Source organism: Electrophorus electricus, chromosome 24, assembly GCF_013358815.1.
Source record: "Electrophorus electricus isolate fEleEle1 chromosome 24, fEleEle1.pri, whole genome shotgun sequence".
In the NCBI taxonomy this organism is placed as follows: Eukaryota; Metazoa; Chordata; class Actinopteri; order Gymnotiformes; family Gymnotidae; genus Electrophorus; species Electrophorus electricus.
The window spans coordinates 4,872,760-4,894,453 of record NC_049558.1 but is presented as its reverse complement, the minus strand read 5'-3'; the positions used below and the strand labels follow the sequence as shown (position 1 = coordinate 4,894,453).

The 21,694-nt window shown below is 44.9% G+C and overlaps 1 protein-coding gene across 4 annotated transcripts; it reads left to right on the top strand.

The window, feature by feature from the left end:
* The first annotated feature begins 634 nt into the window (after positions 1 to 634).
* On the top strand, positions 635 to 21,428 carry camkvl (CaM kinase-like vesicle-associated, like). Of its 4 annotated transcripts, XM_035522249.1 has the most exons (12): positions 635 to 826; positions 2,138 to 2,257; positions 14,806 to 14,912; positions 15,176 to 15,307; positions 15,621 to 15,695; positions 16,008 to 16,146; positions 16,925 to 17,045; positions 17,141 to 17,216; positions 17,359 to 17,495; positions 17,602 to 17,680; positions 17,814 to 17,901; positions 18,873 to 21,428. In XM_035522249.1, the coding sequence occupies exons 3-12, from the start codon at positions 14,818 to 14,820 to the stop codon at positions 20,229 to 20,231; spliced, it is 2,301 nt and encodes a 766-aa protein (XP_035378142.1). In that variant the 5' UTR covers positions 635 to 826; positions 2,138 to 2,257; positions 14,806 to 14,817; the 3' UTR covers positions 20,232 to 21,428. The 4 variants fall into 4 exon arrangements, with proteins under 4 accessions (XP_035378142.1, XP_035378141.1, XP_026853889.2 ...); XM_035522248.1 differs by lacking the exon at positions 2,138 to 2,257; XM_026998088.2 differs by lacking the exons at positions 635 to 826; positions 2,138 to 2,257 and adding an exon at positions 14,273 to 14,487.
* Positions 21,429 to 21,694: the final 266 nt, after the last annotated feature.

The window sequence follows — 21,694 nt, the reverse complement described above, 5'->3', positions numbered from 1 at the left end:
ATAGCAGAACTCTTATTAGGGTGCACAAAATTCTCTAAGGTCTTCTGTGACAGAAATTGCTCCATAGGTATTGTGTGCGTTTACGACGTTTTTAGAGTAATTATAATTTGGAACATGTGAAAAACATTAGCTGGCAAAATTCAGCTGAAAGACTTTGCTATTGCACCAATGTTTCCTTTTGATGCGATGACAATTAAATGATGCTTGCATTTTAATCCGATGCAATAATCCTATCCACTCATAACGTCTGCCAGTCGTGGCGATTTTACACAGGTTTTGTAGAGTCTTCATTAGGCCTGCTTGTAAGGATGCTACTTTCAGTTAGCATGAACAAACTCTTTTTATTCGGGAAGAAAAATAGAATGATCATTACAGGAATATCGCATAAAGATAGACTCTTTGCACTGTATTACTTAAATAATTGACGAGCAAAATTTCACTCTTGAGGTCAGACCATAACAATTCATGCGCTTAGAACAGCTGTCAAAAATCATATTCCAAAAGTTAACTCTGAGAGAGAGAGAGAGAGAGAGAGAGAGAGAGAGAGAGAGAGAGAGAGATGGAAAAAAGACAAGATTCCGTGATCCAGATGAAAGAACAGATTATTTATTTCTCGTGGTGCGAGTGGGAGGGACGGAGGCATAGCGCACTCACAGGCGTGTCAAAGCGGGAGCAGTACGCGTTATCTTTAGTAGCCTATATCTTCTCATTATATATAAACTGCGAAAGAAAAATAAGGAATACCAAGGTTGCGGTCAAAGTTTGCATTGCTTTTCAAGCTCGTGAACGGAACTCTGTGTTCAACCCGTTTCCGCGACCAGACCAGGTAAATCAAGTTTAGGTCATTTATTTCAGCGTACGATAGATTCCTTTGCGCTCGCGTCCCATCAACCTGTTTAGGTGCTCATCCCCGTCTCCCTCATTACGCAATCTATCTGAAAAAAAAAGAAAACCAGGAAAGAAACGGGAATCATCTGAAACATTAATGAAACAAAAATAATTTCGTTTCTTTTTGTCTCTTGGATAATAATGGCTGCGGAGTTTCCTTTTCATCTATATTTAATACTGTATTCGCGGGCGGCAGCCTTTGTTAACTCAAAACCTGTCGAATACGTCCCAGTGTTTGTCTTCACCGGTAGGATTTCAGGCAGCAGAAAGTAACTAGCAATCTGTATGTCTCGTACGCCTATCTCTCGTGTCACCGCCTGCAGTGTTATGTACGTTTATTATTCTGGGATAATTGGACTTCTTGCAGCAGTTTCGCGTCAAAGTTGTCAGTCATATTCACGATTATTCAGAACAGAGGACAAATATGTATGCACGCTATTTTCGTGGAAGAGCTTTGATTTTTTTTTTGCCTTTTCTTTTTTGGCAAAGAAATTTGTTCGTGATTCTACACCTACTGCCCTACTTAAACCTTAATTTTAAGACCTGTTTATATTCCGGTAGTTTTCCACAGTTCTTGGCATACAAGTTTAATTTTTATTGAAATTTTCAAAAGGAATTAAAGTGTCACGCAAACAAAGAATCTCTAATCCCAAATTTGAAAGAAGGAACTTGTTTTTTTTTTAATGTTTTAGAGACATTGCTTTGCTCAAGGTCGCAAGAGCAGAATACAAAAACAGAGACATTGCAACTTGCAGTCCACAGATAGTTCATCTTGTGCCTTTGATGTAACACAAAGGGAGGTGAACCTGCAACCTTGTTGCTGTAAAGCTGCCAGTGCCGTATAGCTGATAGCACAGACTGCAGAATAATTATGTGAGCCAATAATTCTGTCAGCCAATATTATTGCTGTGTTGACATGGTTCACACTGCAAAGAACCCCAAGGAACCATTAACAAGGCAAAAAGCTTTTTCACATTCAACTGATTGCACCCGGAGCACAACCCCATCAAGAAGCCTTTATGACCTCTTTTCTGAGCACACATGAAGCCTCACTTTCAGTGATGTCAATATTTTTATGGAGTTAACAGAGTGAGAGTTTGTAAGAGTATGTGACTGTGGACAGGGCAATATTTCTTTGTGCTGTTACCAAGAGTACGCAGAAGCCTTATAACCTCATGTTATAATGTTGTTATGTATGGGGCATAGCTGCATAAGACATGCTACTGAATGTGGTGCTGTATCTTGATAGAAAAATGGCTCTCTTCACACTTCCAACCGCCTGCGAGGTGTTTCTAAGAGTGATAGATGCACCCACAGGTGAGCTGTGATCTCAGCTGTACTCTCACACATCAGCACATCTCAGCAGAAGGTAGGATATCCCAGTCAATTTCCATATAGACAGCAGGATTTTACGAGCCCAGATCCACTCATAGACCTTAATATACCGCAAAACAACAGGACTGAATGAACTCTTAATGTTTATTTGTGTGGTACTGGACTTAAATATACAATGAAGTTGGGGTTGGTGGGTTTTTTTTTTTGGGGGGGGGGGGGGGGGAGGATGTGTTAGTATGACAGGTGTCATTTTTTAAACAGGCCAATGCCAGTATGGTACAGAAGGCTTTGCATGCGATGTAGTGGATTAATGGAAAAACAAACAAGCAAACAAACAAACAAGAAGTCAAGTCAGTGGGATTAGCACAGTCATACTGCAACTGCATTAAATAGCTACTTTGTTCATTGGAGTAGAGGAAGAGGTGAAAGATTCACAAGAGAGGAAATGTAATCACTGGTGTTCTTATGATGGAAATGTGGATGAAAAAAGCAGATTTGTCCCCATGAAAGCAATGCATACGCTGAACTCTCAGTGACATGGGTCAGAGGTTGGCCCTGCAGTGTCCATTTGTGTGTTTCCATATTGAGCCTCTGCCATTATGAGAAGTGGATTGTAAATCAGACAATTTGAACATTACATTCTGCTATCTAAACATAGCCCACATGCCCCCAAACCAGCTCCTGTCTAACATCCTACTGCTTCCAGCTACCCTACTACATTATGTGTGTAGGTAGGTGCTAACAAAGAGATGTTCATGTTTAACCTGCAATTTCATATCCACCTTTATCTGTCACTGTTAGTTTGGAAACATTTCATTAAGGTTAAGTCTGGTAAGCAATGAGTCATGAAGGAAGATGATTGTCTATATGCAGTGAGACATTAATGAAAACACTGCTGCTCATTTGCATGATGGTGATGAGCATTGTTTTCAACTTTTGAAGGATGCCAATTACTCAGTTCCAGAAGCACCAAAGAATTCAAATAATAATGATAGCAATAAGCACTGTTTTTATAAGATGCTTTTAAATTTGGATATGTGTTTAACTACTAGGAGCCTGTAGGATATAAGTGTGCACAGTTTCATTTCTAACATGACACTTAATGACTGTACTGAAAGTCCTCTGGGCTACAATGACTATACTAGACTAGTTATATCATATAGGTATCACCTTTGGAGGGGCAGCATTAATGAACCCCCAAATGGACCGTTCTTACTAGCAGACTCTCCCCTCATCACACTCTCCTATGTTGCCAAATGAAATGAAGTTCGTAAAAGGCTCGTGACAGGTATTATTCCCACGTGTGGTCCAGTTCAATACCAACACCTGTTATGAATCATAACGGCTGCCTTACACACTGCTTGAGGAGCCTATTGGGATGTACAGAGAAGGTGCAGGTTGCAATGAGGCTACTAAACTGCAACTGCTGCTACTGCACACACACACACACACACACACACACACACACACACACACACACACACACACACACACACACACACACACACACACACACACACACACACACACACACACACACACACACACAGGCCTGCAGGCTAAACTTATGTAACAGAGAGCCTTAGGCCACACCTCTGCTGTGTGTGTGTGTGTGTGTGTGTGTGTGTGTGTGTGTGTGTGTGTGAGAGAGAGAGAGAGAGAGATAGCGAAGGTAGGCGCTAGCTGCCTAAACTGCTGTGCTTTGATTTCATTAGAGATGATATTCGTCTCTGGTTTTAGAGAGCCTGCTCCATTTATATATGAACCCTCTTCCCCACCCCCAAGAGTGCCAGCTGAGCTCCTTTTGTCTTTCCCTCTTTGTGAACCCCCTTCAAGGGCTGCAAATAGAACAAATATGACTATAGAGATTCTAGTGCCAAAGAGGTTCTGAAGCTTAATAATGTCTCCATAAGGAGCCCAAACTGGGGCTAGGGTCAGGATTAGGCTTGATAAAACACTTCAGATTATGAGGCACAATGTTTTACTAAAGAGGAAGACACAGTTGGCTGGACACATCTCCAGCTGGATTCCAAATGCACTCCCTGTACCAGCACAGACTGTGAGGACTACTGTTCCCTTTACCAGCAACTGAGAGGCATTTACCATGGAATTGTGAACACACAAATGGCCAAACTGTTACAGGGATCATGCACTGAAAGTCCTCTGGGCTACAATGACTAGACTAGACTAGTTATATCATATAGGTATCACCTTTGGAGGGGCAGCATTAATGAACCCCCAAATGGACCGTTCTTACTAGCAGACTCTCCCCTCATCACACTCTCCTATGTTGCCAAATGAAATGAAGTTCGTAAAAGACCATTTGACAACACACACACACACACACACACACACACACACACACACACACACACACACACACACACACACACAAACACACACACACAAACACAAAATCTTGGTGTTCCCTTTCTCTCTGTCAGCATGATTTGAACTGATCATGTGTGAAAATACTTTTTATACATTCTCCACTTTTGCATGCAACATAAGAGGAGGAGAGAGAGGAGAGACAGACAGAGGGAGAGAGAGAGAGAGAGCGAGGGAGGGAGGGAGGGAGGGAGGGAGGGAGAGAGAGACCTGTGTTCCTGATATAGGAGGGAGCTGTGTAGGCGAAGGCTTTACACATGACAATGAAAGCTGGCACTCTTTTGTGGGGTTTTTTGTGATAGGCTGCAGCCTGCCACTGGACACAAAGTGTAGTAAACACATGGTGGAGAGGAGAGGGGGCATGAATTAGTTATCAGGGCTCTTTATCCTGCACCCTTGCTTTGTATGTTAAGGGAGCTGTTGAAAGAGAGACAGAGAGAGGGAGACAGAAACAGTGAGGGAGATAAAGAGAGTGAGCGAGAGACAGAGACAGACAGAGAGAGAGAATGAGAACGATGCAGAGGCAAAGATAGGAAGAAATGGTGTCTTGATTCTTCAGCGCTACAGTGTGCTTCACCCACATGACCCCCCTCTCTCCTTTTGTTGATATCACCTTCATTCTTCTCTTCTTTGCCTGTGGAAGCAGAAACAACAAAGCATGACTGACTTCAGACTTCATGTACAGTACATGAGTATACGTACCACTTGCAGACCAGCGTCAGATAACCGAACATTATTTTAACACATCGTTCATTGTCCTGGTTATAACCCCTGGCAGGCAGACAAAATGAAGCACCGTAATGATCCCTCTGAACACATTCAGTTTATAGGCTGTATAATTTTTCCAGGATTAGGACTTTTACTCCACAGTAGTGAAAGCCAACCTTGTTCCCCTCATGTGTGCATTTTTCCTACTGGAGAGGGCAAATGATTGATGATTTTAATATCGCCGTGTCTGGTCAAACATGTCTCTCGCTTTAAGAACGTTGTTGGTATCTGACTCATGTTGTTGCTTCCTCCCCAGCTCTCCTTCTCCCTCTCTCCCATCATGCCTTTATCTCTTTCACCTTTGTTCTGCGTGTTTTCCAGTCACTACAACTTTGCATCCAGAGCAACAGAAGCGCGCAAACCGGGCTGTGATTATGTCAACCGAGTGAATATATCAATTGTTTTCACACACAGACACACACACCTGCACGCCAACTTGGCCCGCGTCGTGCACACATACCCCCACGTAAACGACGCCAACACTTATGCGTGCTGTCCCTCCATGAACTTTCTTTAAATAACCAGATCTTTCATGTTCCAGATAGGAGAGCAGAAAAGGCGATTGGCCAGAACTGCGGTGGTCTAAATCGGAGTGAATTAGGAGGGTTATTGCGCAACCGCTTATTGAACTGTCAAAATGAACAGAACGCGAGGCAAGCGGAGCAGAGACTGCAGCGCCTTTTTCCTGACCTGGTTTTCGATAACCCACCTACTTAGAATCTCCAACAAGCCAAGTCCTCTGTTCTGCGACATCGTAAGCGTCGGGTCGCCGTCTGTGCAAAGTGCTGAGTTTTGCACAGTAACGCGTCAGAGTCGGGCTCAGCGGAATAGCGAGGAATGGCGCCAAATCTTCCAGATGGGCACCGACCTGAGGGCACTTTGGCTGCCTCTTGCTCTGGGCCCTCAGTCATCAGCCTGAGTTGTTCCCATAGTTCGATTCATGTACTCACTTATTTGAGTCTATTTGTGACTCAAATAGATACAGTATGCCAGTTGACATGCTCTATACCATTTTACACTCCACGCCTTAGATTCCTGCTGAATTGACATATTACACGTGAATTGCAATGGATTCGTTTGTGTCTACGTCCCAGTACACCTACGGAGTATGTGGTGTTACTTTGCCTTTATAAGAGTGTGGGAAATGGGCTGTGATGAAGTTAAGGCTCTTCTTTCAGCAAAGGAGATAAGTGACGCTCGGAGTCATCGCGACTTGGCCACCATTATCTCCCCATCGATCATCAGCTCTTTCTCCTCATCTCTTTGCCGAGTATTCCACACCGTTCCCTCTGCGCTGGGGCTTTTGTGTTTTCATACTGATGCTTTCTCTCGTGGCTAAGCCTATCGTGGTGCCCACTACCTCTGCGTCTGAAGTCAGCAGCAAATTCTCACGCCACCCCGACCCTCCCCGAGGGACCCAGTCATACATTTCTCTGAAGTGCTGTAGCTTTGGAGTACTAAAGTTGCGTGCTTCTTGCCTCCTGTATGTCCACGTATACTGCTGTCTGTATCGGACAGATGTTAGCCTTTCAGTGACCAAAATACCAAGTCTTAGTACACAGATTGTTGATTGCTGCTAAATTGAGACTTTTCTCTGCACAGTGTGCAGGAGCTATTGAACAAAATGGAAGAGGTGGACCAGGACTGACTTTAGGCTGTTACTTAAGAGCATGAGTGTATACATTTCAAAATTCTTATAAATATGGAGGTTTAAGGGTGAAATCAAGACCATTAGCACCATTAGCACTGTTAGTGGTCCTGACACACTGCATTCATTCTCATTGCTTTTCATGAATTAATGTAATATATATGTATTTAAGCGAGACATTTATATTTGCCTGCATGGCACATTTCCAGAAGGCCATCTAGATTCCCATTTGAAATGTAGTCCCATGGGAAGGCCCTAAATATTTCATAGATCTATTCCAGCCACAGCTAATTACCCCAGTACAGTACCATGGCAAGCCATACAGTAGAGAGAAGCTGATTAAACCCCATTTGAAGTCACAGATGTGTGAAAACCGGAGACAGTATGCACTGTCTCTGTTACATATCTGTTCTGCTATATTAATCCTAAAACTGAGTGCCATCTTTGCGAAATTCGAGACTGTGATCTCGGGTAGGTTGGTATTTTTCACTGTCCTTTGTGCCAAGGCTACGGCATCATTTTTCTAGAACATCACCTTTCTTGCCATATCACTCAGAATGCATACAGGCAGTTCTAATGCACCTTCTCTGCAGCAGTTCACCTGTGGTCACAAACACGAACCCACATGTCAGAAGTCAGGGGCAGGTCTGCCTTCTACTCTACACCCCTTCTTCATCTCCTGTTCCCTCTCTCTCCCAGGAGCTCGGTTGACCTAATTCTCACCAGAAGGCAGGCACGTACTCACAGAGCCACGCTCTCATCCTCATGCTGTACACTACCCCAGACTCTTCTCCCCAACGCTGGGGAAACAGCACCATGCACAGCCATTGAGCCACTTCGTCATGGCCCACTAACTAGACATCCTAGTGGCCACTTTTCACTGAACTGCGGCTGGGGTTCAGTGCATGGGGCTCACTCCCCGTGGGAGAGAAGATCAGAGAGAGAGTCTGTTTAGTCTAGCGAGTTGTTCAGTGGAGTGGGGAACATGTGCTTAAGTAGCAGTGGTCTGAATGGAGCCTGAGGCTGCAGGTGCAGTAGAGAACCACATATAATTACCAAAATCAGATTCACTGATGCCCCAGCACATAAAGGCAGTCTTCTGATGTCCACATGAATGGTATAAATAACTAGGAATCCAAGGCTTATTAGATATCCGGCATATCCAGGGTTTCTTGTCATTTGCATTAAAAATAGATTTTTAAAATGTTATTTTATGTAGATTTAAAAAAAAAAGGTATTTTATGTAGAGTAATCATTTTGTACATTTTAAGGAAACAGTGGCTATTAAATGAAATGACAGTGAACCTGTATTCATAACATCCATTTTTATTTTCAGTGTCAGTCAAGGTTTCTGGTACAGTGTTGGACATCCTGCAATGTTTGTTTAGATTTGGATCTGAAAATAGAAGCCCATGCAATTCTGGTTTGACTGTCTCTTACTGTATGATGCTTAGAAACCTAAATTAAAAACAGAGGGAGAGCACAGAGCAAAAGAGAGCTGGAAAACAGGGGAAGAGGTCATTATTAAAATCACTGTGATGAAGGTGAATGTGGCAAGCTTTTTAGGTCTGGGCGAGGTTGCTCGGTCTAAGTGGAGGTCAGGTTAGTTTTTTCATCTGCTTCAGCAAAGCTTGATCTCAGCATTATATGAAAATAGATGAGGTAATGAGAAGAAAGTGGAGGGGCAGATGGGGGAAGGGCTGATGGAGCATGGCAGGGAGAAGATTTTCAAACAGAATCTTGAAGTCTACGATGCAAGTTAAGCATCACAGCTGCTAAAGGAAACTGTGCCAGAGGGATGCGTGTGTGCGTAAATGTGTGTGTGTGTGTGTGTGTGTGTGTGTGTGTGAAAGAGAGAGAGACAGAGAGAGAAAGAGAGATGCTTCTCGTCTTGTGAGATCTACCAGGTGTTAATGATTTAGCGGAGATGCACACACAAGGCTGGGTTTTGCCTGAGCTGGCACATACATTTATGGCAGAGAAGAACATAATCACTGCAGTCATTATAAAAACAGTACATTATAAAAAGAGTGAAGTGCTTGTGTGTGTGGGGGGGGGGGCATGCGTGCATGTCTGGGGTTGTGGTTGGTGGGGTGAGGTGGAGGGGAACGTGTAAGGGTGAAGAGAAAAATCTGAATGACTACCCGCTCCCTTTCAAACTTGAGGCCCCCAAGCTCCTTTTCTTTGACATATCTGTCTAATTATTCCCCATGACTAGTACGACATGCATTTTGCCTGTCTGTCACTCCTAATTTAGTTGCTGCCAGGCCAGTTGTTCATCCTTTCCCTGATGTGTTTACAGGAGTGTAGCATACAAAAAAAAAAAAAAAAAGCTTCCCAAAGGTGTTCTGCAAATGGCCCACTGAAATGCCCAACATCTTCATAAGATGTCAGCTGTAGCATATTTTCCCAGGATGACTATTTACATACAAACTTAACATGCTAATATTAAGGTGTCCAATTGTTACACCATATTTGTGAGTCTGTGTCTGAGGTGTGATAGGGAATATTGGTGCGTGGGGATTTATGGAGTGAAGGGGCGGAGCAAGAGGCGGAGTGACAACTGTGTCCTCTGTTCATTCCATTCATGAACTTACAGTAACAGTGCAGGTGGGTTTGGCTTTTGTTCCTGCCCTGTAAGCCAAGCTTCTCCACACAAAGACAGGACCGAGAGAGAGAGAGAGAGAGAGAGAGAGAGAGAGAGAGAGAGAGAGAGAGAGAGAGAGAGGTTTCATTATAGCTAATACATTTCAACAATTAATTAACAAAATTATAACATATATTAATTGAATTCAAAAAGATTTGCCATGATTTGTAGTTAATCTAAAAAAGCTTATTAACCATAACATGAACTAAAGAAAGCTGTATTGTAAGTTGCAAAAACCTAGAAGAGATATTTTTCATTAATCTCAATGCCCTTCTCACACATTGGCTGCCACATTCGTACAAAAATTACTTTTCTGTCTATTGCCTACCTATATCTGTCATCATTAGTACCATCACCATTATCACAGGCATACATGTCCAGTTAACCCTGATAGGGTGCTGTAAGACCACTGGATCCTACTTTTGATCAATTGTTTAATAAATCTGTGAGGCAGTACATGGCAAAATGAAACCCTGCCTCCACACTTTAAACCCTCAAAGCCTGCCACCACCCTTACATGCAGTCCAGCAGATCCCGGTGGCATGTGCATGCGGGCATGACGCCTTTTCTCTCCGCCACGCATGTGCCACGAGAACCACATTCAACCACGCCACCATCTCCAAGCGTCTGTCCACGCAGCGGCACATAAAGCCTTCCAGTGTTTTCCAGGGGATGAAGCTGCTCCTCGCTCTGCAAATCGATCCTGACTCCCCGTTTTCCACAGACGGCGGCCGATGCAGAGAAGTCGGAGGTAACGTGGGTGACCTCCTCTGTCATTTGCAGCTCTTTCCACTCTGGGGTTGGACCGAGGCTCTTCCGATGGAGAAGGAGGGCAGTAATGATGCGACCGTCCTATACGGTCCTGGCACCGGCACACCCTTGAGACCTCATTTAGACCCTGAGCGGCAGGCCGGGATGCAGGCGGCCAGTTGAAGAGCGAGGGGCTTGCTGTCGGAGGTTCTCATAAAACGCAACCGCTTCACCCAGTCCCCATTTACAGCCTTTATTATCTGCATGGAGGCGACATAGTCACCTCCCGGTGGAGCAGCTCATCTCCTGTTTGGGGGCAAAGGGGTGACGTTCATCCTACATGGAACAGGGCCGAGCTGGAGGTTGAGTCACTCGATTTGTGCGCTGCTCAGATGTGAAGGTACGGTGTGTAATGAAAGTTTTGCTTTGGCAGGGGCTGTGAGTGCCTTTCGCAGCTCCCAAGTGCTACAAGAATAGCAATAGTAAAAGCAGAGGTGGTAGAGTAATCCATCTGTATTAAAACATAACTGCGCGACAAAATACACACGCCATTCTCTTCACGCCGAGGTTGTGAATTCGTATGGCTGACCTCAGTAGGGCTTTCTTATTAAAAATGAAGGAGTCCATTATATTGTGGCGTGTGAACTGCCTGCAGTAAGAGCAGTGATGAGGCACGTGGATCTTTGAGAAGCTTACTGATTGTAACTCTGGGTGAATTGCTCTCGCAAACATGGAGTAGACTAAGGGAAAATGGAAGCAAATGCAACTGGACTCAGCCTTTGTATGTGTGTATTGCAGTGCTTAAAGGAGCACCTCACACGTGGCTGTTTTTATTGCACTGATGCTTTAAGGAAGGCAGATAACACAGTTAAAGGTAATAAGCCTAAAGTGAAGCACTTTCTCAAAAGATGAGTGAAAGAGTTCATTGTCATTTTCCTTTTACGCGAATCCCATCTCACTTCCGCAGTGGTCCTGTTCTACATATAGTCTCATACAATAATACACTCTTACACATCCTGCCTGCATTTCATTGGGTAAATGCAATTACAGTAATTGTAGTAGGCACCAACGATGGTCATCAATTATCACCGCCGTAAGATGCTGCCCTTCAGCTTTTCATCCGTATCCCCTTCTATTTCCATGGCTTTTCACTGAGCTGCAGAAAGAGGCACCCAGCACTGGCAGCAGTCATGCATTCCAGCGGCGAAACATTGCGTGTGACCTTCAGAAGCCGTGAAAAACCTGCAAGCTCTTCCTTGGTTCGACTCAGAGAGCAGAGGGGTTTGACTCAGAGAGCAGAGGGGGCATCGATTTAATGCAGGCCTTTGCTGGCCACCCTGCACGGAAGCTGTCTTGCATCAGCTCCAGGTCTGCGAGCCTCCACACGCCCAACCCGCATCCTTCAGAGCAGCGGGAAGGCTGGATGAGGAGCGCAGCTCTGGGTTTCTCTGGAGGGACTGGCTACTTCACACTAAGCTGTAGGAGGAGGCTGAGCTCAGGCAGGGTGAGCCCCACCCCAGTTTGAATCCAGCCCTCTTCACGTGCCAAAATCCAGCTCCTGCCTCCATTTTCTGATGAGATGCTATATAGGATCCAGTCCAGAGGATCTGTTTAAAAGAATGACTTGACTAGTTTTGCAGAGATATCGGCATAGCGGACGCAAACTCTACTAATGTGCTACACGTAAATTAGTAATTGTAACTTTATTTGTTTCAAAGTGTTCTCTCATTCACATTTGGCTGTGAAAATGATAGTACATTTTGCCAGTGAGATGAGCCTTGCCTTAAATTACTGCACAATGTCCATACTGACTCTCTAGTGTATTACTGCAACCCTTATTAGTCTTTCACCAGCATTAATGCCCAATGGGTCTATTTCCCCTTTTCATCAATTCTATGTGCATCTAGGCCAATCAACTGATGGATATCCCTTCCAACTGTGCCAACTGTTTCTTAGAAACAAATGCAGAGTGAACTTGGTGAGGTGATGATTATTAGAAAACATCACTCTGTGAGATGTTCATTGGTGATTTAGCACCAAATTAGGTAGAGAAGAGAAGATGAGTGGGGGAGGGTGGAGACAGTGCTCTTATGGCACCTCTAACCCCTGTACTGTTGCATGCATCCTCAGGAGCTTATTGCTATGTGTGTGCGTGTGTGTGTGTGTGTGTGTGTGTGAATTCATAGTTTAGTACATGCCTCGGGTTCAAATGTGTTGTGAGAACAGTGTGGTTCCTCACATCTATCCTGTGGGATTCAGTGTGGTGTTTAATGTGGGTGCCTCTGGAGATGAAGATTCATTGCTTTAATAAGAGCAGTCTCAGACAAGAGAGAGAGAGGGGGAGAGAGAGAGAGAGAGAGAGAGAGAGAGAGAGAGAGATTGAGGGAGGCACCTGCTGTGTGCTACTCTAGTCTAGTCTAGTCTAATCTAGCCCCCTGACAGACCCTGTGCGATGGCCTTATCCTCGTCTCCGTCTCTCCTTTTAACTGCATCTGTGGCGCACTGCCAACTCCAGATCCTGTTCAAACATTATTATTACTGTGATATATGAGTGCGTGCATGCCCATAAATGCTTGTGTCTGAGTCTGGTGGAGAAGGACAGCAAAGTAGAGCAGTCACTAGAAATATGCACGTCCCCAATCCGAACAAAACGCATTAGTGGTGGAGCAGCTGTGAACGTACCGTCTCTGCTTCTCATGTCCCGTTTGTCATGTAACGAGGCATTAGTGGAGCTCTCCCCACATGGCAAGATCTACTTTAGTGAACCGAGGTGAGAAGGGACGGGGAGCGTGTGGTAATGATGCACCTCCATCCATAATGCAGCGGCGGCCGGCGCTACGGGACCAGCGGTTAACGAGGGCCTCTGTCTGGCAGGGTCTGTCTGTCCTGTGGCTGACATCCATCAGAGGGATTGTCTGCGTGTGACACCTCGTGTGCGTTTCCCGCTCACCTGCATGGGGGGGCAGCGGTGCGCGGGAGCTCCTACCGCTGCACCGCTTTCTTGTGACCTCGCCAAGCTGGCGATCCGCTCTCAGGGGGGATGGTGCCGAGAATAGTATTAGGGATAGCGGGATGTGTGTCATAGTGCAACAAGAAGGAATCTATGCCATGTTAGCTGTGTGAACCTAAATATAATCTCAAATCATATAATGATGATGATGATGATGATGATGATGATGTAATTTTTGGGCAGCGTGAAATGAATAACTGGTTAAGCAATTGCATATTGCTTGGCCAGTTAGGCATTAAATGCCTGACATATTGGCAAGCCAAAACTATAGGTCTACTGCACAGTTTATTATAGAACAGAATGAGCACAGGACACAAAATGATTGAATGAGCAGAAGCCTGCAATTCATTGCACACACAGCCCAGTGTTACTATAAACCCTCACAGTGATAAACTGTCCAAATGTCCATGTGCTCATTCCTCTGAGCACCTTTCTTGATCATTAGGCCCCTGCCATATCAAAACACCATGAGTTTCTATCTTAAGGGCAGTTCAGATGTTCTGAAGGCATCTCCTGCCAAAACAGCCAGCCGGAGCTCATGGGCATGAGGGCTTAAGAAGCCCTTTGTGGACATGCAGCTGTGCAGCCCATCTCTGAGGGAAAGAGACTTGGTTCCTCTTGGACTAAACGAGCAGTGCTGAGTGCGGCGGCCAGCACTCACATGCCCCTGGCGTGCCCCTCAGCTCCGGCACGCCAGGAAACACCGTTGCCGTCATCAGTGCACCGGTGCCAGAGTCCATTTAATGAAAAGCGATTACGTAAGGCGTGTCTGAGTCCATCTGCCAGCCCTCCAGCCCCTGCGCTAGCCAGGCCACTCCCACTCCATCCCACACCCTTCTTCCTCATCTCCAGATCTGCATGCAGGATTATGGATTAGAGGCAGGAGCTGGATTACCCAGCTATGGGAAAGAGTTCACCGCCGCCTGCACCCCTCTCCGCATGATGCAGATGACTGTTTTCGCCCACATGCCACTCTTGGTCGGGCTTTCCAGGAGCTGCCGATTTTTGCCACAAAACGCCTTGCAGACAGTGACGCCAACCTCTGATGGGATGGTATACCTGGACTTTTGTGATTCCAGTGTCGTCTTCTTGGCCTGGCGTTCATGGGATGTACCTCCACCTGTTTCAAGATATCGTTTTATCTATCATTCTATCCATCTACTTATTTATTTCTTGAACACCAAGAAGTGGTAGGAATTTGCAAAGGACATGGCCTTTATAAATTGTCCTGGGATTACTGTGTTATAAATTGCTGGAGTTTGTACTGAGGCCTGTCGTCAGTGAAACTAAGCTGTGGAGTGTTGTAGTTTGAGTGGCACTGGGTTTATTGAGACAGGCATATTTTTTTCTCTCTCATCTGACACTGCATAGGTGGATGCTGTCATGCCATTTGGGTGCCTTGCCCTGCGAGATGGGCGGACGTACCACAGCCTATCAGACATCACAGACAAATATGAGATTGGACAGGTCCTAAAGGCGTGAGTGTCAATAGGCAAAATCATTATCTGCTTGCAAATGGCAATCTGCCAGTTGCAAAATAATGACCTCATTACTGTAAAAATTCATCTGTAAATGTCCATTAATTGGTTTTCATAGCTATTTTGGTAGATATGCATTTGTTTATTCATGTAATCACATGAAATGTACAGTATGTCCTAATGTACCATGTATGTGAAGAGTCCAGTGCCAATAGGAGTTATCATGTCGAGAAATGCAACACAATGTACTCTTCTCTCTACAGGAAGGAGTTCTGCGAGCTATGTCTAATGAAAGACCGCCAGACGGACAAGGTTTATGTGTGCAAGAAATTCCTCAAGAAGGATGGCAGGAAAGTACGGAAGGCTGCCAAGAACGAGATCATGATCCTGAAAATGTACGGGATAATTCAGAACATCAACAGCTGACGAGGCATTTGTTAGTGTGTGGATCTGAGAGGAAGAAAGCACGAGGGAGAGAGAGAAGGAGAGAGAGAGAGGAGAGGTAAAGGGAGAGAGGAGAGTGAGATAGTGGAAAAATAGAGATGATGGGGGTTAAGAAAGCAGGTGTTTCAGAGAATGGAATGAGCTACTTTTGTGCACGCCTTCCTGTATGCTGCCGCAGCTGCATGGGAAGTTACTATTTTTGAAGCACCTTCTTCTACTAGTTAGGAAGTAATGCGGCTATTTGCCATGATCTCCTACTTTCAGGATCAACCACCCAAACATCCTGAAGTTGATCGATGCGTTTGAAACCAGGAAAGAGTTCTACATCATCCAAGAGCTGTGAGTTGGACTTCTGGTAGCACTGATCATTCCTACTTCCCTCAGTGCCATGCAGTGCCCGGGACTAATCTCTCATCGGTCTTCTTGAGAATTAGAGAGATTCAGTGCTTCAGAATATTTCACATGCTTTCATTTTCTATGAGAATGACACTGAACAGTTTAAATATCTTGGAACAGTATATCAATATAGACATACAGTACTTTTGAGCATTATATGTATGTTTTTTATTTATTTGTCTGTCTGTCTGTCTGTCTGTCTGTCTGTTTGTTTGTTTGTTTGTGTGTGTGTGTGTGTGTGTGTGTGTGTCACAGGGCCACAGGTGGAGATGTATTTGATTGGATCCTGGACCAGGGGAATTACACAGAGCGAGATGCTGCCAGCGTAATTCGGCAGGTCCTAGAGGCAGTGGCTTACCTTCACTCCCTCAACATAGTGCACAGGAACTTAAAAGTGGGTTTGCACGTCTTAACTATTCCATCAACATGTCCTTTTTAATGCAGTGCCTTAGCCTGAGCTTCATGACTTCAGTAGCTTGAAATTGTGTGGCTAGCTTGCATTTGAATGTAAGAGTCAGTCTGAGAAAGTGATTCTTAAGTTGGTAATTTGAGTTTTTATGTGCTGGCTTGTGTGTGCATGTCACTGCAGGGTGTTAGAAACAGTAATCAGTGATATTAAACAAACACTTAGCCCTGTTTGACTCATGAAGTTATTCAGCTGTGATATTACAGATGGCCCCTTATGGTTAGCCTTAATGTGCAAAACTAATGTGAATGGAATAAATAGTATTACAGTCTCTAATGGACCCAATCCATCTCTTGGTAGTCATTACATGATCATCCGCCCCTGTTAGAGAGCTCAACATGTGTTTCTAGTGCTCTCTAGTGGAAAAACACAGCAAGATAGATTGAACAGCATATCAACCTTTGAAACACTGCTCTGGAATACGGAATTTTACGATACAATCCATTAAGCAATAGTGAGTGAAGGGAAAGCGACTGTGATAGATCAAGATGTTCTCTAAATGATGACTTAGATCTGCCAAAGAGACGTTAAAGGATTTTGCTAGCTTTTATCCTTGAAAACAAAAATCTTTAAAAAAAAAATGTCGCTAGACTAAAAGGCCAGTCATGTGATTTAGAGAGACGAAGCAAAGATGATCACTTATGTGCTTTTTCTCTAAGAGTTCAAGAAGAATGGCTCTCCATTGCCCCTACTCTTTTTTTTTCAGCTGGAGAACCTGATGTATTACACAGAGAATAACCACAACAAAGTGGTGCTGCGGGACTTCTACCTGTCCAGATTCGAGAACGGCTCCATCACTGAACCCTGTGGAACACCAGAGTACCTGGGTACCTGCCCAGAGCAGCACATGATTGCTGAGAATCACCATGTGCCTGAGTGTCCTGAGATTCTTCTTCACACTTTCTTCCATCTTCCCTTCCAGCCCCAGAGGTGGTGGCCCGGCATCGGTACGGAAGACCAGTAGACTGCTGGGCTGTTGGGGTCATCATGTATATGCTGTAAGCTTGCGTTAGATATATTCATTTGAATGAGATGCGATTAGACTCTTTGCTGTATATATCCAGAGTAATTACGAAATTATTTCTTGGTTTAGAGAGCTATACATATAATACAGTCATTCCACAAACACGCCAATTTCAGGCTGTCAGGAAACCCTCCTTTCTACGATGAGACGGAAGAGGAGAACTCCGACATGCACAACCGTATCATCTTCTGCCGGATTGTGGCGGGAGACTTTGAGTTTGACTCTCCCTACTGGGACGACATATCACCTGCTGGTACACAAAGAGACACTGGCAAGTTGCACTGCCTTTAACGAATCACGCGCTACAACTGGGTGAGATCAGAGGTCCTTCTCTTTGTTCCCTCCTCCTGCTTATGCAGCTAAAGAGCTGGTGTGCAAACTGATGGAGGTCGACCAGATGATACGAATCACAGCGCAGGAAGCTCTGTGGCATGAATGGTGAGTTGCGTGCAGAACGGCTCGCTCGCGCTAATGTGGACGATCTGTCCGAATGCACACAGGCAGGCTCTCTCAGACGTGTTTGGCGCAGAGCACCCTAATGCGTGGTGAGTTTATTCCCTCTCCTCAACAGGATTGCGGGGAACGCCGCCTCGGAAAAGAACCTGAAGGACGGCGTGTGCGCTCAGTTCGAAAAGAACTTTGCGAAGGCCAAGTGGAGGGTAAGAAGTCTCTTGCAGCTCATAAATCGGCCTCGGCATCTCCAACTAATTTTACATTGCTTGGACTTCTAGCAAACAACACTATAAAATAATACATCTAACAAGGACAATGATGCATGAGAGCAATGCTGGTGATGAGTATGACAGTAAGGGTTCTGATCGTTCTGTTGGTCATTTCCTCTTCCCTTTCCCTGCACGGGATGCCCAGGAGCTGAAGGTACTGTTGTTCTCTGTCAGACAGCACAGAGGCACCGACTCTTTTCTTTGCCAAGACAATCACTGGCTTGAGCGCTCGTATCTCTATGAGTGACACACAATGTAGCAAGAGACACTGCGCCAGTTTCCCCATGGCCTGGCTTTCCGATGGCTGTCACTGCGAGGAAATATGGTGTTCAAGCCTGATTGCTGAAAAGAGTCTGTCTATATATTTAGGCCTCCCACTGTCTGGACAGCAATAAATAGCAAGTCTATCACAGCCCCCATATGCCTCCAGTCATAGTGTATGCAGTCTGGCTCTACCCTCACCGTCCTGGGTAGAGCTCTGCTCAGCCCTCCACTGTCACAGACAAAACTCCAGAATAAAGACTCATTGAAATGTCACATGTATGTGTGTGAGGACCTATGGAACATCTGTGTTTGCATTTAAGGAGAGAGAGAGAGAGGACATGGTCATCACACCACTACATGACTTACTGTGTCCCTGATCCATTGATCCAGTCCACCATGTGCTTCAATTTCAAATAATTACCTCAAGCAGATGACACATTTGTTTTCCTATACTATACGGTACTATAAAATACTGTAAACATTGGTAAGGTCCTTTGATGGGCTGTTGATACAGAAAAAGAAACCTTAGCTTGACTGTTCAAAGCATCACTCGCACTTTAGCTCTGAAACTGGGGCTGATAGTTAAAGAACTAAGTCCTGGAGCACTGAATAAGACCAGTAAGTCACCCTTCTCTATTTTGCAGAAAGCAATCAGAGTCACAACGTTCATGCAGCGTCTTCGTGCCTCAGAGCTAGCGTCTGCGCAAGGGGCAACGGAGAGCCAAAGGGAGGGGGGACGAGCCGGAGCAGGGAGCAAGGGCCCCCCCACTGACTCCGCAGGCGTGTCTTGTGTGGTGACAGCCCAAAACGGACCACCCGGGGAACGAGAGGGGAAGCAGCCACAACAGGAGAAAGAAAGTACTGCTGCCCCTCCGCTCACAGAAACAGCAAAGCCCCTTGCTCAAACCCACTCCTCAACTCAAACGCAAGAGGAGGAGCGTTGCAAGAGTGAGGAGAAGCAAGGGACTGGGGTTGGCTCTTGCAAAAAGGCAGCCATTTTAGGCCAAGACAAACAGGTGAGCCAGAGAGCCCCCTCAGCGGAGCCCACCAAGCCCTCTGGTTGCCAAGGGGACAAATTCACCTCAGAGAACGAGATCTCTGTTACGGCCAACGCAGACAAGAAAGTGTCAGCTTCTGTTGAAACTCCAAACCGCCGCAAGATGGCCGCCAACCTCTCTCTGGATCGTAATTTAGGGGCCGGTGATAGGATTAGCAATCTGTCTGCTGACAGGGAACAGCCAGGAAAGGTAGGGGAGAAAGCAGAAGGGACACGAAAGCAGGAAATGTCTCCTGGAAGTTGGTGTCAGACCCAGCTTCCAGAGGCAGTAGCCGAGAGGCAGGCAGGAGCCGGTACGGTAGCTGAGGTCAGTCCAAAGAGCCGGGATAAGGAAGCAGGGAGAACAGACAGGGCTAGTCAATCAGGAAAACAGTCCTGTCCTGCCGCAGCAGTAGGCTCTTTAAGCATGGGCCCGAACAAGGCTGTGAACGTGGACGAACAGAGAGAGCTAAGCCCCGGTGCCTCTTACGCGAGTCCGTACTGCCCAGCCTACTCTGTTAGCGGTGGCACAGTGTTCAGTGCTCTTGAGCAAGGAGGAAGGGCCAGTGCAGACTGGCAAATGGACAGTGTGATTGAACAAATCGAGAAGCAAATGGCAGCTGTGCTCGAAAAGATCGAAGGGGACATGCCCTCGTTGTTGGGGCAGGTCAACGAGTGTCCGGAGACCCTGCCAAGGGCAAAAAGTGCACACTCGTCTCCCTCATGCTGCCCTCGCTCTTACCACCACCATTCCACCCCACCACCTCTTCCCACAACCCCACGGCCAGCCATGCCCTCTCTACCACACTTAACTATTCCCCCGCCCTCCTACCCACCCCCGTCCCCACCTACCCATATCCAGGTTCATAACCAACCAAGCAGTGATCAGGATGAGAGAGATGGGCAAAGGGGCGTTGGGAGATCGAGCCAGTCACCAAGGGGACGGTCGTCAGGGAAAGATCTGTGAACCTTACGTGATCGCGAGGATAGGTTGCAGTAAATCAACTGTGAGAAGAAAAAAAAAAAAGAAATCTCAAAATAGCAGCTAAGTTTTGATTTATTTATTTTTCTTGCAAATTCAAATTATAGAGTAGCTGTTTTCTTTGCATTTTGTTGAGCAGAGTCATGACCAGCTGTGTTTGTGAGGAAGGCCGCTGCTAACAGAAAGGAACAATTACATGTTTGAGGCTTTGGGGACTGTTACAACGACAAAATTACAGTGCAACATTCCTGTGTGTGCATGTTCAAACACTGGCTTGTGTACACCACATAATGGACCCTGTGATGATGTCACAACCTAAAAAGCTGTAAATACTTCTATTTAAACAGTATAATCTGGTAGCAAATGCTGATATTTTACATGAATTATTTTATAATCGTAATCCAATAATCTGTCCAAGCACAGAAGAAAGGGTCTTGATCTTATGGATGCAATACCCCTATACTATAGTGTAACCTAGTATAAAGTTCACCCTGAAAACAAAATGCAAAAACATGGGCATATATCCTTCTTAATGTATTTATATTTAATCATGATTTAATTGCATTGGATAATTCATCTATCATGGATTTTGTTCCAAAGACTTTGAGGTTTAGCCAGCTGGCTTGTGTAATTGTACAAGTTGCAAAACCTACTGTCATTTTACATCAACATTTTGCCAATAAAGTACACCACGCGGGGGCGCCACAGACTGTGTAAGAAAAATGTGCTTCTGTCGAGCAAGGATTCAAGAATTCATGTTTGCAATATCCATTTAAATACCTGTCCACTTCTTGTGTTTGTAGTTACGCGACACGGACCTCTATTGCATGTCTTTTTACTCTTACTCTTTTACTCGTAATACCTTAAAATATGTTCGTCCAAATAATTGGCTTATTCAGCCTGCCTTTGCTTTGCCGTGGTGCATGTCCATCCTACATGTTTGGTTAGTCTTTTCTCTCTCTCCCTTTTGTTTTTATAAATATTACTAAATGTATTTAATGTATAGATATTTATTACTATTTCCCAAGGTGGAATTTCTAAATGTAACTGCCTCGCTTTTGTGCTGTGTAACTTCAGCTTCTTTTAAAAATATTTTTGTCTTAGTGATGTGAATAGGATATTCTTTGAAGCTACTTTTGCACTACCTGCCAAAATTTCAATAAAAATTAGACTATATCACAATATTATTTCTTTGTCTGCTGCTTCTGAATTGCCAAGCTTTTTTCCAGCCATATGTCCCAAAGCTCCTTTTAAAAATTATTTTGTTTATTAATTTAATGAGAATACAACAAAGAGGGCTACCAATGCCTAGCAGCTATCAACAATTTGCTAATCGCTAATTTCAGGCTGCTTACTCAAAAGCATGACATATTTACTAATTAAGTTAAAATGTCCCATATTTAAAATAAGACAAAGGATTAGATTCAATTAAAAACACTTCGACTACA

Coding starts and splice junctions, on each gene's coding strand:
- camkvl (XM_026998088.2), top strand. CDS start 14,293: ATGCAGGATTATGGATTAGAGGCAGGAGCTGGATTACCCAGCTATGGG. Junction 15,308..15,620: donor GAGATCATGATCCTGAAAAT/GTACGGGATAAT, acceptor TCCTACTTTCAG/GATCAACCACCCAAACATCC. Junction 17,681..17,813: donor GAAGCTCTGTGGCATGAATG/GTGAGTTGCGTG, acceptor TCTCCTCAACAG/GATTGCGGGGAACGCCGCCT.